The sequence below is a fragment of the Bufo gargarizans genome, chromosome 5 (genome assembly GCF_014858855.1).
Source record: "Bufo gargarizans isolate SCDJY-AF-19 chromosome 5, ASM1485885v1, whole genome shotgun sequence".
Taxonomy (NCBI): Eukaryota; Metazoa; Chordata; class Amphibia; order Anura; family Bufonidae; genus Bufo; species Bufo gargarizans.
In genome coordinates this window covers 228980687-228999271 of record NC_058084.1, presented here as the reverse complement: position 1 = coordinate 228999271, position 18585 = coordinate 228980687, and the positions used below count along the sequence as shown (strand labels likewise).

Here is an 18585-nt window from a genome sequence, read left to right as displayed (position 1 = left end):
AAGATTAAAGGACCTTAACATGTATAGCTTGGAAGAAAGACGAGACAGAGGGGATATTATAGAAACTTTTAAATACATAAAGGGTAAAGAGGAGAGAATATTTAAAAGAAGAAAAACTGCTACAAGAGGATATGGTTTTAAATTAGAGGGGCAAAGTAATATCAGGAAGTATTACTTTACTAAGAGAATAGTGGATGCATGGAATAGTCTTCCTGCAGAAGTGGTAGCTGGAAATACAGTGAAGGAGTTTAAGCATGCATGGGATAGGCATAAGGCCAGCCTTAATATAAGATAGGGCCAAGGGCTATTCATAGTATTCAGTATATTGGGCAGACTAGATGGGCCAAATGGTTCTTATCTGCCGACGCATTCTATGTTTCTATATTTCTATGCCCAAACCTGCGAAATCTCCTAAAACCCCAGCCAATTTTAGTCTGATTTCACTACTGAATGTCGATCTGAAGATATATTCGAAGTTATGGGCACATAGATTAGCTGACATTTTTCCTATTTTGATAGGTCAATTTTATTAAAGGGCGTCAAATATCAGATGGTACACACCGATTTCTCTATGTCCTCTCAAAGGTTAGCTGGGCAACGGACACCTTCTCTGCTTCTCTCAGTGGATGCCCAGAAGATGTTTAATAAAGTCTATTAGAGATACTTGATGGAGGTTCTCAGAAAACTCTGTTTTACCTCTGATATCCTTCTTCCTAGCATGGCCTTATATACCCGTCCCTCAGTGAGGGTTCTCATCTCAGGATCAATTTCCAAACTTTTTGGAATCCCTATAAAAAGTTATTACCACATAAAGTGACACATGTCAGATTTGCAAAAAATGGCCTGGGCAGGAAGGTGAAAACAGGTCCGGGGTTGAAGGGGTTAAACCGATACTTTTTTTTTTTTCCTGTATACTAAACAGCTGCAGAGATATCTGTGTTTGTATTCATACGCCAATGAGAAGTTCGAGCATCAGGAGGGAGGGATGAACCCTTTGAACACTGCTTTGTAAGACCCCATGTGCTCTACACACTTTCCCCTCCCCTTGATTAACACGCTACGACTGTACATGTGAAACTCAAAAAATTTGAATATCGTGCAAAAGTTCATTTATTTCAGTAATGCAACTTAAAAGGAGTTGCATTAATGCAAATTAAAATTAGAATATTGTGAAAAGGTTCAATATTCTAGGCTAAAAGTGTCTAGTCAGCTAAATAATCCATACCTCCTGAGCAAAGGGTACCTGAGATTGTGACTTTGGGGTTTTCATAAGCTGTAAGCCATAATCATCCAAATTATAACAAATAAAGGCTTGCATGTAATGAGTCTATCTCAAATATTAGTTTCAACTTTTAAAGGGATTCTGTCACCAAGTTTTGTGATATAGAGCTGCGGACATGCACGGCTAGATCGCGATGCGCAAGCTCATGCATGCACAGTGCCAGTATAGTGTTCCTTCCATGTGCTGGCATCAGCCTCAGGGAAAGAACTGTGCATGCGCGATCTCGCGCATCGTGAGATTACGGCAATCTATAGTTGATAAAAGGAGGAGATTCGGAGGACATAGGCGGTGCTGAGCTCCTTCACAGGCGGGAATGGCTGGGAACGGCTGGGCTCCAGGAAGGTTAGTACAGCCCCTTGGACACATACAAGACTCATTTACATATCTATAAAATCCTTTTTTATATAAATTAAATTAAAACCACACAGCCCTATAGGACAGATATATTGCGGACATGCAAGCGGTGATCTAGCCGTGCATGTCCGCAACTCTATATCACAAAACCTGGTGACAGAATCCCTTTAACCTCTTCCGGACATAGGGCTTATGTACTGGTACTTAAGGATGCAGAACGTACCTGTACGCCCTGTGTATTTTCAATCAATGCCGCGCAGCATATGGTGATCGGAACCCGGTGCCTGCTCAAATCATTGGGGCAAATGTGCCGGGGGGGGGGGGGGGGGGCAAATCACCTGGGGCAAATGTGTCGGGGGGTTTGACCCCCCCCCCCCGCGTAGGCGATCGCAGCAAACCACAGGTCAATTCAGACCTGCGATTTGCAGCGTTTCCGGGATATTCGGGTCTCTGAGGACCCGATAACCCAGAACAGGATGGTGATCGGTGGTGTGATTTTTACCCCACCAATCACTATACTGCGATCCTGAGTGGTGATGGTGACATCACCACTTAGGATCGCTTCTGATTGGTAGGAGGGCAGGCCGGAAGGAGGGCAGATTCAAATGATAGCAGCGCTCCTCTCCTTCTCCTTTTGTGTCCGGAGACCGAGGAGAGAGGAGCGTTGCTGCTACACGTGCGATCTGTGACCCAGCACCCATCCTTGCCCCCAGGACCCGATCTGTGCCCAAGCACCCCCATCTTTAACATCAGGTAATTAGGGAAAGTATAGGGAAAGGTTGGGCTAGGCAGGGATATAAAAGGGAAAGTTAGTGGTAAAAAAAAGTTTGGTAGCATCACCCTAAGTAGGGTGTCTGGGGTCCACAGCACAACTGTGTGACCCTAGACCCCCCAGGGGTGCTGCTGCTTGCCCCCCTGCCCCCACAACTTTTTTGGGGCGCAGGCATTATTTTTTTGTGCATACGCTGACTGTAGCCGTCACTCTTAGCGCATCGCACACCCCACCACTGATCAACTTCAGACTGTTAATTAGAGGTTTTGATTTTTTTTTTGGGACTTTTTTTATCACATTTTCCCCCCATTTTTAAGTTAGTCTTTTTTTTTCTGTTAGTTTTAGGGATAAGTCCGCGAACACCTATGCCCCCACACACAAGCACACCAAATAAAGATTTACACACACGCACATACACACGCAGACACACACTCCCCTATGGCCCGGCGGACGTTCTCGGCCGAGGAGGCATACGCCCAGCTTGCCTCCGACTCCGAGAGTCCCAGCGAGGACGAGGATGACACCACTTTCCTGTTGTCATCCGCGTCCGCCTCATCATCTAGCGATGATGATGAGCCCCCAAGGCGGCGTAGATGCCGCCAGGCGGAGCAAGGGGACCGCCATGCTGGGACCCTGTGGCCCACACTAGTACGAGCAGCTCTGGGGCTCATACTAGTTTTCCGGCCCACCAGTTAAATCTACCGGAGCACCCTGCCGGTGAACTTGTCTGGTGTAACCCAGAGCGATATGAGCCAGTGATTCCTGATTTTGTAGGCCAATCAGGAATCCAGATTTCCACAGTGGGCTACACTGAATATGACTTTTTTTAGTCATTTTTTCAGTGACCCACTGGTAAATCTGATGGTGGAGCAGACAAACCTGCACGCCCAACAGTTTGTAGCGCAACACCCGGGCTCCTTTTTGGCCAGGCCCGGTGGCTGGACGCCAGTCAGTGCAGCCAAGATGAGGACATTTTGGGGCCTTGTGCTGCATATGGGCCTGGTCAAGAAACCTAGTGTCAGGCATTACTGGAGTGAAGACGTCCTCTACCAGGCCCCACTTTACAGTACGGCCAAGACACGCTCCCGGTTTGAGGCCACCCGGAAATGTCTGCATTATTCATAATGCAGCATGTCCCCCCCAAGGTGATCCTGCCATGACCGTCTGTATAAGATACGGCCGGTCATCGATCATTTTGGGGACAAATTTGTACAGGCCTATGTACCTGGAAGGGAGGTCGCAGTTGATGAGTAACATAGTAACATAGTACATAAGGCCGAAAAAAGACATTTGTCCATCCAGTTCGGCCTGTCATCCTGCAAGTTGATCCAGAGGAAGGCAAAAAACCCCTGTGAGGTAGAAGCCAATTTTCCTCACTTTAGGGGAATAAAAATTCCTTCCCGACTCCAATCAGGCAAGCAAAATAAATCCCTGGATCAACGATATCTCTCTAGTAGCTATAGCCTGTAATATTATTACGCTCCAGAAATACATCCAGGCCCCTTTTGAATTCCTTTATTGTACTCACCATCACCACCTCCTCAGGCAGAGAGTTCCATAGTCTCTCATTGCGTTCAAGGGGAGACTCATTTTCCGCCAGTATGTTCCCTCAAAGCGGGCGAGGTATGGCGTGAAGCTGTACAAACTTTGTGACAGTACCTCAGGGTACACTTACAAGTTTCGTGTGTACGAGGGGCGAGATTCCCATATTCAACCCCCAGAATGTCCCCCCACTCTGGGTGTTAGCAGAAAACTTGTGTGGGACCTTATGTACCCACTGCTAGATAAGGGTTACCACCTTTACGTGGATAACTTTTATACTAGTACCCCCTTGCTCCAGTCCCTCGCAGCCAGATCCACATCCGCTTGCGGGAACGTGCGTAACAATCAACGCGGCCTCCCTGCCCACCCCCTCCAGGTAACTATCCTAGAGGTGCGAGCCGTGCTCTTACCAGTGAAAACCTGTTGCTGGTCAGATATAAGGACAAGAGGGATGTCCTTTGTACTGTCCACAATTCATGGTAACGGCATCACCCCTGTCCCTGTGCAAGGTACCGAGGCATAGGTCCTCAAGCCCGATTGTATCGTCGACTACTATCAGTATATGGGAGGAGTTGATCTCTCTGATCAAGTCCTCAAGCCATATAACGCCATGCGCAAAACCCGGGCATGGTACAAAAAAGTTGCGGTCTACTTGGTGCAGGTTGCCTTGTACAACTCTTTTGTACTATCCCGAAGCGCTGGCAACACAGGGAAATTCCTTCAGTTCTATGAGGCAGTCCTCAAGGCCCTGATCTTTTTGGACCGGGAAAGAGCAGGCTGGAGTACTTCGGGAACTGGAGGCGCCCGGATCGTCCCTGGCCAACACTTTCCAGGTGTGGTCCCCCATACTGGAAAGAAGGGACGAACCCCAAAAAAGTGCAGAGTGTGTCGCAGGAGGGGGATACGGAAGGACACCACTACTCAGTGCAACAGGTGCCCCGATCATCCGGGCCTCTGCATTGACGGTTGCTTTAGGGAGTATCACACTTCCATGGAGTACTAAATTTATATCCAAATTTAGCACTGACATCTGATAAAAAAACTGGTTCTCAGACTTGAGACACCCAAAAAAAATTGTAAAAACTAAAATAATAAAAAATACAAATTAGGTATTGCTGCGTCGGTAATAATCTCCTCTATAAAAATACCCCATGACTAACCCCCCAGATTAACACGGTCCCCAAAAAAAAAAACAGGGCAAAAAACTTTTTTGTCACCTTACATAACAAAAATTCGAATAGCAAGCGATCAAAAAGTCGCCCCTACATAAGATAATCGGCTAAAAAACAAAAAAATATGACTCGGACTTCAGAGATACAAAAACATTTTTTTGTATCAAAAAGGATAATATAGTCTAAAACCTAAATAATTGTTAAAAAGTAGACTTATTAGGCATCACCGCGTCCGTAAGAATCTCCTCTATAAAAATACCCCATGACCTAACCCCCCAGATTAACACGGTAAAAAAAAAAACGGTGCCAAAACAGCTATTTTTGTCACTTTTCCATTTCAATCCATTTTTTCCGGTAACAAAGCAAGGGTTAACAACCAAGCACAACTTAGGGCTCTTTCACACTTGCGTTGTCCGGATCCGTCGGGTACCCCATTTGCCGGAATTACACGCCGGATCCGGAAAAACGCAAGTGAACTGAAAGCATTTGAAGACGGATCCGTTTTCAAAATGCGTTCAGTGTTACTATGGCAGCCAGGATGCTATTAAAGTCCTGGTTGCCATAGTAGTAGTGGGGGAGCAATATACTTACCGTCCGTGCGGCTCCCGGGGCGCTCCAGAATGACGTTGGAGCCCCCAATGCGCATGGATGATGTGTCCATGCGATCACGTCATCCATGCGCGTGGGGCGCCCGGGAGCCGAATGGACGGTAAGTATACTGCTCCCCCCGCTCCCCACTACACTTTACCATAGCAAACAGGACTTTAGCGTCCTGGCAGCCATGGTAACCATTCAGAAAAAGCTAAACGTCGGATCCGGCAATGCGCCGAAACAACGTTTAACTTAAGGCCGGATCCGGATTAATGCCTTTCAATAGGCATTAATTCCGGATCCGGCCTTGCGGCAAGTGTTCAGGATTTTTGGCCGGAGCAAAAAGCGCAGCATGCTGCGGTATTTTCTCCGGCCAAAAAACGTTTCTGATGCATCCTGAACGGATTTCTCTCCATTCAGAATGCATTGGGATAATCCTGATCAGGATTTTTCCGGCATAGAGCCCCGACGACGGAACTCTATGCCGGAAAAGAACAACGCAAGTGTGAAAGAGCCCTTAATATTTATTACCCTGACACTGCAGTTTACAGAAACGCCACATTTGTGGTCGTAAACTGCTGTATCACTAAAAGGCAAAAAGAAAGGACCCACATGGTTTGTGGAAGGCCGATTTTGATGGCCTTTTTTATTGACATCATGTCTCTTTTGAAGCCCCCCTGATGCACCCCTAGAGTAAAAACTCCATAAAAGTGACCCCATCTAAGAAACTACACCCCTCAAGGTATTCAAAACTGATTTTACAAACTTTATTACCCCTTTAGGTGTTCGTCAACAGTTAATGGCAAATAGAGATGAAATTTCTGAATTTAAATTTTTGGTAACCTTGCCTCACAAAAATGTAATATAGAGCAACCAAAAATCATATGTACCCTAAAAATAATCCCCAAAAAACCGCCACCTTATCCTGTAGTTTCCAAAATGGGGTCACTTTTAGGGAGTTTCTACTCCAGGGGTGCATCAGGGGGGTTGAAACAGGACACGGTGTAAATAAACCGGTCCATAAAAATCAGCCCTCCAAAAACCAAACGGCGCACCTTTCCCCCTATGCCCCGCTGTGTGGCCGTACAGTAGTGTAAGGCCACATATGGGGTGTTTCTGTAAACGGCAGAGTCAGCGCAATAAAGATACAGTCTTGTTTGGCTGTTAACCCTTGCTTTTTTTAGTGGAAAAATGGGTTACAATGGAAAATGGGGGTAACAAATTCATGGAAATTTTTGGGTGCTTTCTATTATATAAGCCATACAAAGTGACCTGAACTGACCTGAACTGGTCCCTAAAAATTGGGTTTTTGAAAATTTCAGAAAAATGTCAAAATTTGCTTACTACTAAGCCTTGTAACATCCCCAAAAAATAAAATATAATTCCCAAAATGATCCAAACATGAAGTAGACATATGGGGAATGTAAAGTAATAACTATTTTTGGAGGTATTTTTTATGTAGAATAGAAGTAGAGAAATTTAGACTTGGAAATTATAAATTTTTTTCAAATTTATGGTAAATTTGGTATTTTTTATAAATAAAAATGATTTTTTTTTACTTCATTTTACCAGTGTCATGAAGTACAATATGTGATTAAAAATCAATCTCAGAATGGCCTGGATAAGTCAAAGCGATTGAAAGTTATCAGCACTTAAAGTGACACTGGTCAGATTAGCAAAAAATGGCCTGGTCCTTAAGGTGAAATAAGGCTGTGTGCTTAAGGAGTTAAGTTGCATTACTAAAATAAATTAACTTTGACGATATTCTAATTTTTCGAGTTTCACCTGTATCATTATAAAGAAACCAGTATGATAAGGGCATAGACTTTTCGTTTTGGATAAATGTGGAAATAAAAAAATATCTGAAGAAAAAACTTTGACGTCTTTCCCAGTGTGTGGTTTTGCTTAGGTAAATAGGGTAAGCGGGCGCAGTACAGAGGCAAAATACAAGTTCTTAACTCAAAACGTCAGTGTTTATTCATACTTGAGGCAACTGCACAAAACGTGCTGAAACTTTGCAGTCTTGGTGTTAATTCACACACAATGGAAAGTCCATATAAAACAAGTCCCCCTGCTGGCAGTTCTGCCTCCAGTAGTCCACAGCAGGCTTTAGGGGGCCTGTTTCCCCAGCATGCGGCTCTCAGCCCTCCAGCACGGCACAAATCCTCAGATCCCAAAAACAGAGACATCTCTGCTGAGTCCAGCTGCCTATTTAAGGACAGCCAGGTGCTGCCAAAACCCAGAGAGGCACTTAAACTCCGGTCCGGTATTTGACCTCTCCTGGCTGGAAACCATGTTAGCAAACAGCTCTAGAACTCAGCTCCGCCCTCAGCCTGATGTCTAGCCCTGTCAATCAAGGGGAGGGGGAGAGTGGAAAGCATAGGTGGTGTTACAAAGCAGTGCTCAAAGAATTCCTGCCTCCTGGTGCTCGAACACTCATTTGCATATGAATACAACAGATATCTCTGAAGCTGTTTATCGTACAGACAAAAGAACGGTATAATTTTAATCAGCATGATGAGCCTTGCCAGACAGTATGTCTGGTTTAATACGGTTGATCCTGGTGACAGAGACTCTTTAAAACTTCAGAATATTATGTTTGCATGGTTGCATTTTATTGAAAAAATAAAAACTGAATTCTATATTGTGCTACAGTAAAACTTACATTAGCTCTGAAACTTTGCTGAGAGCCATCCAGGAAACGGACATTGCAAACCACTTCAGACCGACTTTTTTCCTTTGGAGGTTCAGTTGATCGATTGTTTATCCTTCCACCTAAAGCTCGGAGGCTGGAGTTCATAACGAACACGGCACCTGCACATAACAAAGAGGTGTCATGATTCTAAGTAATTACAAGCATTTTATAAACACATTTATGAATCACATTTAATATCACAAACAAAATAAATATTTCAAATTTCTATAAATTTTTTTAATACATGCCCCATTTTCTAGATTTTGTGGTTAAACAGGTGTTCCAGGAAACTGATACTGATGACCTATCCTCAGCATAGTTCATCAATATCTGATCAGTGGGTGCCTGACACCCGACACTCATTTGATCAGTTGTTCCCTGCAGCCTCCAGGCATTGGAACTAAAATTGAGTGCCCGAAGAAAGTCACCTGTGTCTTTTAGATACGTCGGGGTACTGCTCAATAATGGTCTGAGAAGCCAGTCAATATAGCCAGACAAGGGCTCCAGCAATGATGGGACGGCCCGGGGGTCGGGTCAGTGATTTATAAATTTTGGGCACAAAGTACCATACAGGGACTTTGGGGAAGGCAGGAATAAGTTGATCTTTCATGGCTTTGGATAGAAACCCATTGAATACATGTTGGTTAATAAGGGTAAACAGCTTAGATGACACCTCCGGTATAGGGTCGCCCCTGAGCTTTAAATATACTGTGCTGTCTCCTAATTGCCTGTACGCTTCCTTCAAATAATACTCCCTGGGCATCAGGACCACATTCCCTCCCTTGTCGACCGTCTTAATGACTATATTGGTCTGTTTGTTTAACCACAAGAGAGCGCGGGATTCTTCTACCGTGAGGTTAGAAGGTGCCGCAGGATACACCAGCGCACGCATTTCGCTCAATACTCGCTTGTGGAAAAGATCTATTGCCGAGCCAGCCAGCATGGGAGGAAGGAAGGAGGGTGACGCCCCCTGTGTATTTATTAAAATGGCCTTGAGTGTCCACGGGCTCCTCTGGCTCCCTGTTGGACAGAAAGTGGATGCAGGCTATCTCCTCCTCACTGAATCTGCCTTGTAAGTGAAAATCAGTTAGGGACATGGTAGCTGGGACCTCCCCCGGTAAGGGGGTAGAGCCCTGCATGGGGGTCTCAGCGAGCAACTTTTTAAGATACAGCTTGCGAACCGACAGATACAAATCAATCTCAAAATCCACAAGGTTGAACTGCCCAGGTAGGCTGTATCCCAGCCCTCGATTGAGGAGTGGGATACAGCCAGGGAGCAGTTCATAGCCCGTGAGGTTGACAACTATGTCCTTAGTGGGTGCATTAGGGTACAGTTCATCATGTTCTACTGTCGCCAGGAGACCTGACGCCTCCTTTTCGTGGACTTTCGGATCTCTCTGGATTTTTCTTGAGCGTCTGCCACGCCCCCTTCCCGTGCTTTTTCTAAAGGGGATGGTTCATCACCCGAGTTGGCTCCATTTCCTTCAGATTGGCTTGACTCCGAGTCAGTGGCCCAAAAGTTATGGCGCCCTCTGCGTGGCATGCATATGGGTCGGATCCTTTTTTTTCCCCAATCAAATACACGGTCCAGTTCATAATCGTTTTTATCTCTGATGAACTTGTCCCTTTTATGATCTTTTATGTCTGCCTGCGTGGTTTTTGAAGCTCCTCTCGTGCTTTACTCAGCTCGTCCATGACAGCTGCGTATTCCTGCTGATCACAGGCCAGTACAAGCTCCATGATTTCCCAGGAAAATCGCTGGTGCGCAGCCTTCCACTCCCCTACAAAATGGGGGTCATCATCATACTGTACAATTTCTTTGAACAAGCTCAGGCCCCTAGGGACCCGTCCGCTCTCTTTATAAGACTTAAGAGACTTAATTGTCCAAAAAAGTCTAACCTCTTTATCCGCCAGCTGAAATATTTTAGTTTCCAGGGTTTTAGTGCTCGGCAATAGATCTTTTCCACACGCGAGAATTGAGCGAAATGCGTGCGCTGGTGTATCCCGCGGCACCTTCTAACCTCACGGTAGAAGAATCCCTCGCTCTCTTGTGGTTAAACAAACAGACCAATATAGTCATTAAGACGGCCGACAAGTGAGGGAATGTGGTCCTGATGCACAGGGAGTATTATTTGAAGGAAGCGTACAGGCAATTAGGAGACAGCACAGTATATTTAAAGCTCAGGGGCGACCCTATACCGGAGGTGTCATCTAAGCTGTTTACCCTTATTAACCAACATGTATTCAATGGGTTTCTATCCAAAGCCATGAAAGATCGACTTATTCCTGCCTTCCCCAAAGTCCCTGTATGGTACTTTGTGCCAAAAATTCATAAATCACTGACCCGACCCCGGGCCGTCCCATCATTGCTGGGATCGGCTCAGTGATGGAGCCCTTGTCTGGCTATATTGACTGGCTTCTTAGACCATTATTGAGCAGTACGCCAACGTATCTAAAAGACACAGGTGACTTTCTCCGGGCACTCAGAGGTCTTGAGTGGCAGGACGAGTTTAACCTTGTGTCTTTAGACGTCGAAAGTCTTTATACCAGAATTCCCCAAGATTTAGGACTTCGGGCAGTCAGCACAGTTTCACGCAAAAGCGACAAAGGTGCGGCATTTAACAACTTTATCCATGAAGCACTAGATCTTGTCCTTACAAATAATGTCTTTCAATTTGATGGACAGTGGTACCGCCAGGTACTAGGTACAGCAATGGGCACACCTGTCTCGTGCACATTTGCTAACCTGTACCTGGCGGTATTTGAAGAGACTTGTATCTTCTCGATGGATAACCCCTTCCTGCGGCATATCCATTTATTTTTAAGATATGTGGATGACATCTTTCTGGTCTGGTCGGGGAGCGAGGGGGTCTTGCCATGCATTCGTTGTCTATCTCAATGCAATAACCGAATGAATATGAAATTCACCATCAATTTTGGAGGTGAGGCTCTAGACTTCTTGGATGTGCATGTCATTGTAAAGGACGGTATCGTGCATACCAGTGGCTACCGTAAGCCTACGGCGACCAACTCCCTCCTCCACCAGACCAGCTTTCATCCGCCATTGGTCAAGCGCGCGGTCCCGTACGGACAATTTGTCTGATTACATAGGATAAACGATACCGATGAGGGCTTTTATAAGCAGGCTGGAGAGCTTAGGGGTAGGCTCCTGGATAGGGGTTATCCATCGAGAAGTGTCTCCACAGCCCTTCACAAGGCTGCGAAATTAGATCGTAATTCCTTGCTCATGGAGAAAGGAATTAATGCCAAACCCTCGCGCTTCGCTTTCTCCTTCCAATACAGTTCTGCCGCTGAAGTAATTAGACAAGCAATCAACAAGAATTGGGATTTACTGAAGGGGGATTCCTCTCTTAGCAACTTAACAAATGAAAAACCGTTGGTCACATTTAGAAGAGGCCCCATGCTTAAGGATAAGCTCGTCAGGAGTGCATTTAACATGCCCAAAGACGAGACCTGGCTTAAGAAGCCCAGGGGCAACTTCAAATGCGGCCACTGTTCATTTTGTGCACTGAATGCTTGCAGCAAAGATCTACAGATAGGGGGGTTTAGACACACTGTACGTGAATTTATTAACTGCCGTACATCTTATGTGGTATACGTAGTCTTTTGCCCCTGCAAACGCTTTCATATAGGCAAAACAATTCGCCCCCTATTTGAACGCATCCGTGAACATGTCTGTTCTATACGGTCGGGCAGAGGTAGTCCACGCCTTATTGACCATATCCGCACCGCCCACGATGCCCATCCGCGTTGCCTCTCCTTTGAGGGGATCGAGCAGGTCCGTCCCATCCCTAGGGGTGGTGACCGGCATCGCCGGCTCCTGCAGAGGAAGGCAAGGTGGATCATGCAAACTGGAGCGATGGGAGCGGCAGGCATGAATGACAAGAACGACATGTCAGTGTTTTTGTAAATCGGATGCGCTCGAGATAGAGGGGCACTTGCTTTGCATTGCGACTTTTTATATCTGCACCCTGCAGCATTTGCAGCCCGAATGTAATTAATACAGGAATCATATTGTACTAAATTGCATCTGAACTTGCATTGCTATGTTTAAGCCTCCCCGCCACTCATATATGAATTTGCAGCTACAGCCCGATTGATAGGGATATTACTGCATAATATGCATTATATTATGCATAATATTTCTATGCCTACTAGTTTGTTTCCAGCATCCACATTGATACCTGCTGTTTGTATGTTTTTAACTTATGTCATCGATTCATAGGCGCACAGCTGAGGCTGACTGTGCCGGCCGCTTTAAGTCCGCCTGTATAAAGCGCAAGTTTGTGCGATGACGTACATGGCAGCCTGAGGAAGCGTGATCCCACGCGCGAAACGGCCGTCACCGCTTGCAACAGTGTGTCCGCCCCTGAATCCTTAATGTATCGTCTTCTAAGGAAGTTTCAATAAAGAGCAACAGTTAATCTACTCCGGTGAGTGCCGCGACTTCTTCATCTTCTCTCCTCTCATCCTGCTATATATATTGCAATCAGCGATTGTTGCTTTTTAGGTTATACGTATGCATAGAATTTTTAGACATTTTAGCCAACATTATTCTTGTCCAATTTAATTCCTGTGTATTGTGTTACTGCTTATCTGGATTGTAGGCATTAGAAATAGATTATTTTTGGTACTTTACCAATCATCCTTTTATGTATGTGCCTTTTACCTTAAATTATTAAACATAGTGAACACATTTCCTCAGGTGTGCCCAGTCTTTTACATACACATTTTGTCTTCATCAAGTAGTGGGGTGAAACTACTTTGACTGTGAGCACCCTGGTTGGTGACTAGTGGTCCTGTGCGTCCTACTACTACGTATATTTATGCATCTATTATACCTTGAAGTAATCAGTAAACTGCTGGATATATTATATATCTGTACCAGTAAAGATGAAACACACTTTTCAACATTAGCAATATCAGTGTATTATTCTTCTTTGTACAATTTTAGAGTGAAAAAAGAAAAGGAATACCTTTTAAAAGTGTAGGAATCCAAGTAGATTTGAGATATCGGATAACTTTGCCCAAGGTCTCAGACCTTAAAGGGGTTTTCCGAGACTCAAATATTGATGAGCTATCCTCTGTATAGGTCATCAATATATGATCAGTGGGGGTCTCCAGCCGATCCACAGTTTGAGAACGTAGCAGCACTCGTAGTAGTGCCACGGCCTTCTCGCATCTTTCTCTTGGTCAAGTGATGACACCTTCATCAGTCATATGGTCTAGACGCAGCTCATCCCCATTGAAGTGAATGGGGCTGGGCTGTGAGACCAAGCACAGCCGCTATATAATGTACGGCACTGTTGCAATGCCTTCTCAATCAGCTGATCACAGGGGTTCCGGGTGTCAGAGGATAGGTCATCAGTATTTAAGTTGTGGAAAACCCTTTTAAATAACCCGTTAAGGTAAAGGCTTGTTCATAATCATTGTTATGAAATGCTATTAGAAGATTGCCATTTCCTCAGTTCAAAATGTAATGTAAGAAATGGCAGTTAACAGGAAGAGAAGAGGTCAAGAGAAAGTCTGGAAGGCCAAGAAAAATTTCACAGACAGCTGAATGTGGGATTTCTAGAAAGGTAAATCAAAATGCCCGCTTGACTGCAAAAGACCTTCAGGAATATTTGCAGACTCTTGAGTTGTGGTACATTGTTCTACTGTTCAGCAGCACCTGCATAAATAAGGCCTTCATGGTACATGGGACAACAACTTTAACCCTGTCGTTACCAGTACCATACATGTACGGTGCTGGAGTGATGTGCAAATATGGCGCTCGCTCGCACATGCAGTAGGCTTGATGGCCGGCAAGTCTCAAACAGCAGAGACCTGCGGCAAATTACCGTGACGGCAATAACGCCAACTGCGGTAATTAAAGGCTTTAGATGCAGTGATCTCACTTGATTACGACATCTAAATGTGCAAAAACCTGGAAGCTCGTGCTTCCGGACTTCAGACTGACACCCCCAGCGGCCAATGGGGCTGTCGGTAGTTGTTCTGAATGCTATCAGCCTCGCTGACGAGGCTGATAGTATTTATGCTGTAATTCTTATTTTGGCCACCAGATAGCAGGCCAACACAAGAAATGAGCAATTCACAATAAGTCATTTTAACCCCTTAACGACCTGCGCCGTACATGTACGGCTCAACAGGAAGAGACTGGGCGCAGCACAAACTGAAGGATAGCCCTGGGACCCATGGTGCCACTAGCTGAAGGGCCACTGGCCTGAGGGAGACAAAGGCAGGTAGCCTATAAGCCTGCAGGATCGGTGTGGTCCATACAGAAACAAGGTGACTCAAACCTGCTGTTTGTTTGCTATGGAAGGACTTTTTGTTCTATGCTCTATGTGGATAAGCCCCTGTGAGGTCTGCGCATTTCCTGTTATGCCTTTGGTGTGAATAAAGTCACGGTGTATCACAAAGACTGTCTGTGATTGCCTCAATACTGCCACCGCTACCGTAGCCTACCACGAGCACTCTCCCACAATATATATATATATATATATATATATATATACACTGTATATATCAATTTCAGTTAGTGTCAGTTTAGATTTTTGCACGACCGTACCACCTGTGTGCATGCATTTTGCAGAGCACTGTAGTGAATTTTTATACTACAGTTTTTGCACGCACAATCTGTGTGCGTGCGTGTGTGCTGCAGAGCACCGATCAGTAGTGTGCTCAGTAGCATCTGCACAATTTTGGGGTTTTGGGGGGTTTTATCAAAAAAACAAATTGTGAAAAAAAAATGCAGTTAGTGGTAGTTATATATATATTTATAGTGTGGTTTTGCTCTGGTAGACTGGTTAGCAGATGCAGTATAGAGGCAAGGAACCAGGTTGTAAATCAACTTCAGTGTTTTATTCATACTCGGCAAAAACATCATAGTCTTGGTGCTTGTTTACACACAGCAAAACATAATCCTGGAATCCTAAGTAGCAATAAAAAGTAGTTGTAGAGCAGCACAAAATGGACCTTCTGACCTGTTCGGAATGCATCATCCGTGATGGAACCGCCAATCCAACGCCGTCCCACATACAGTACAGACCAACAGTTTGGACACACCTTCTCATTCAAAGAGTTTTCTTTATTTTCATGACTATGAAAATTGTAGATTCACACTGAAGGCATCAAAACTATGAATTAACACATGTGGAATTATATACATAACAAAAAAGTGTGAAACAACTGAAAATATGTCATATTCTAGGTTTTTTAAAGTAGCTTTGATTACTGCTTTGCACACTCTTGGCATTCTCTTGTTGAGCTTCAAGAGGTAGTCACCTGAAATGGTTTTCACTTCACAGGTGTGCCCTGTCAGGTTTAATAAGTGGGTTTTCTTGCCTTATTAATGGGATTGGGATCATCAGTTGCCTTGTGGAGAAGTCATGTGGATACACAGCTGATAGTCCTACTTAATAGACTGTTAGAATTTGTAGTATGGCAAGAAAAAAGCAGCTAATTAAAGAAAAACGAGTGGCCATCATTACTTTAAGAAATGAAGGTCAGTCAGTCCGTAAAATTGGGAAAACTTTGAAAGTGTTCACAAGTGCAGTCAGAAAACCCATCAAGCTCTACAAAAAAAACTGGCTCACATGCAGACCGCCCCAGGAAAGGAAGACCAAGAGTCACCTCTGCTTTGGAGGATAAGTTCATCCGAGTCACCAGCCTCAGAAATTGTAGGTTAACAGCAGCTCAGATTAGAGACCAGGTCAATGCCACACAGAGTTCTAGCAGCAGACACATCTCTAGAACAACTGGTAAGAGGAGACTGTGTGAATCAGGCCTTCATGGTAGAATATCTGCTAGGAAACCACTGCTAAGGACAGGCAACAAGCAGAAGAGACTTGTTTGGGCTAAAGAACACAAGGAATGGACTTTAGACCAGTGGAAATCTGTGCTTTGGTCTGATGAGTCCAAATTTGAGATCTTTGGTTCCAATCACCGTGTCTTTGTGCGACGCAGAAAAGGTGAACGGATGGACTCTACATGCCTGGTTCCCTGAATCATGGAGGAGGAGGTGTGATGGTGTGGGGGTGCTTTGCTGGTGACACTGTTGGGGATTTAATCAAAATTTAAGGCATACTGAACCAGCATGGCTACCACAGCATCTTGCAGCGGCATGCTATTCCATCCGATTTGCGTTTAGTTGGACCATCATTTATTTTTCAACAGGACAATGATGCCAAACACACCTCCAGGCTGTGTAAGGGCTATTTGACAATGAAGGAGAGTGATGGGGTGCTGCGCCAGATGACCTGGCCTCCACAGTCACCAGACCTGAACTCAATCGAGATGGTTTGGGGTGAGCTGGACCGCAGAGTGAAGGCAAAAGGGCCAACAAGTGATAAGCATCTCTGGGAACTCCTTCAAGACTGTTGGACTGTTGGAAGGTGACTACCTCTTGAAGTTCATCAAGAGAATGCCAAGAGTGTGCAAAGCAGTAATCAAAGCAAAAGCTGGCTACTTTGAAGAACCTAGAATATGACATACTTTCAGTTGTTTCACACTTTTTTGTTATGCATATAATTCCACATGTGTTAATTCATAGTTTTGATGCCTTCAGTGTGAATCTACAATTTTCATAGTCATGAAAATAAAGAAAACTTTTTGAATGAGAAGGTGTGTCCAAACTTTTGGTCTGTACTGTGTATATATATATATATATATATATATATATATATATATATATATATGTTATACACCCCTTTATTCACAGAAATTATTATTTTTCAAGTACATCACTTGTATGATCATCTGCTCCCTAATGTACATGGTCACTCATTGTTTTATATATACTTTTTCTGGCATCCGAATTATGGTAACACTTGTGGATAATGGCAGTGCTATTTTTTCCATATATGGATTTAGTGGCAGAACATATTGGCACTCTGCTTAACAATCTACTTTATGTATAAACCACATAAAGATACATATGGGATATATGATTGTGCTTTTTTTGTGTATTAAACATAATATATAATTGTGGTTTACATAGTAGATCTACCATTATCTTTTTACGGCACTCCAGGACCTTCTGCGGGTCAGGTGATGGTCACGTGACTGATGACGTGCCTGACATGTAACTGATGATAGCGGTGTCTATTGGTTCACATGCGGCGCTTGTGTATAGATGGGTGCGGCTTTTTGGCTGACAGTGGTGACGGCGCCCCGCCCATGCATCGACGCGATGACATCACGGACATGCGCAATGGGCCCATGGACACCGACATGTATGGCCAATACGGGGATGCAGTTGGAGTTTGTCTAATGAGTACCAGGTACATTTGACTTTGGAGCAACATTTCTATTGGTAGCAGTGATCATTTTAACCACCTCAGGTCCCCTAGCTTAAACACCCTTAATGACCAGACCACTTTTTACAATTCTGCACTACACTACTTTCACCGTTTATTGCTCGGTCATACAACCTACCACCCAAATGAAAATTTTTCAAATAAAACTACACTTCTATATAAATTTTTATCTAAATTTATTGTTCTACATGTCTTTGATTAAAAAAAATGTTTGGGTAAAAAAACAAATGGTTTGGGTAAAAGTTATAGCGTTTACAAACTATGGTACAAAAATGTGAATTTCCGCTTTTTGAAGCAGCTCTGACTTTCTAAGCACCTGTCATGTTTCCTGAGGTTCTACAATGCCCAGACAGTAGAAAACCCCCACACATGACCCCATTTCGGAAAGTAGACACCCTAAGGTATTCGCTGATGAGCATAGTGTGTTCATAGAACTTTTTATTTTTTGTCACAAGTTAGCGGAAAATGGTGATTTTTTTTTATTTTTTCTTACAAAGTCTCATATTCCACTAACTTGTGACAAAAAATAAAAACTTCCATGAACTCACTATGCCCATCACAAACTGCATTGGGGTGTCTTCTTTCCAAAATAGGGTCACTTGTGGGGTAGTTATACTCCCCTGGCATTTTAGGGGCCCTAATGCGTGAGAAGTAGTTTGAAATCAAAATGTGTACAAAATGCCCTGTACAATCCTAAAGGTGCTCTTTGGAATTTGTGCCCCTTTGCCCACCTAGGCTGCAAAATAGTGTCACACATGTGGTATCGCCATACTCAGGAGAAGTTGGGCAATGTGTTTTGGGGTGTCTTTTTACATATACCCATGCTGGGTGAGAGAAAT

General features: G+C 44.2%; 1 protein-coding gene across 6 annotated transcripts in view; it reads right to left on the bottom strand.

The window, feature by feature from the left end:
- Window positions 1–18585, bottom strand: part of PTPN3 (protein tyrosine phosphatase non-receptor type 3) — a 1297151-nt gene that overhangs the window by 1210752 nt on the left and 67814 nt on the right. For 5 of the 6 annotated variants that reach the window (XM_044294788.1, XM_044294784.1, XM_044294789.1 and 2 more), the window contains exon 2: window positions 8379–8527. In XM_044294788.1, coding sequence (XP_044150723.1) covers window positions 8379–8513 — 135 coding nt within the window. In that variant the 5' untranslated portion in view covers window positions 8514–8527. Of the gene's footprint in view, window positions 1–8378; window positions 8528–18585 lie in introns of those variants that run through there. The other variant, XM_044294792.1, reaches the window with a different exon arrangement.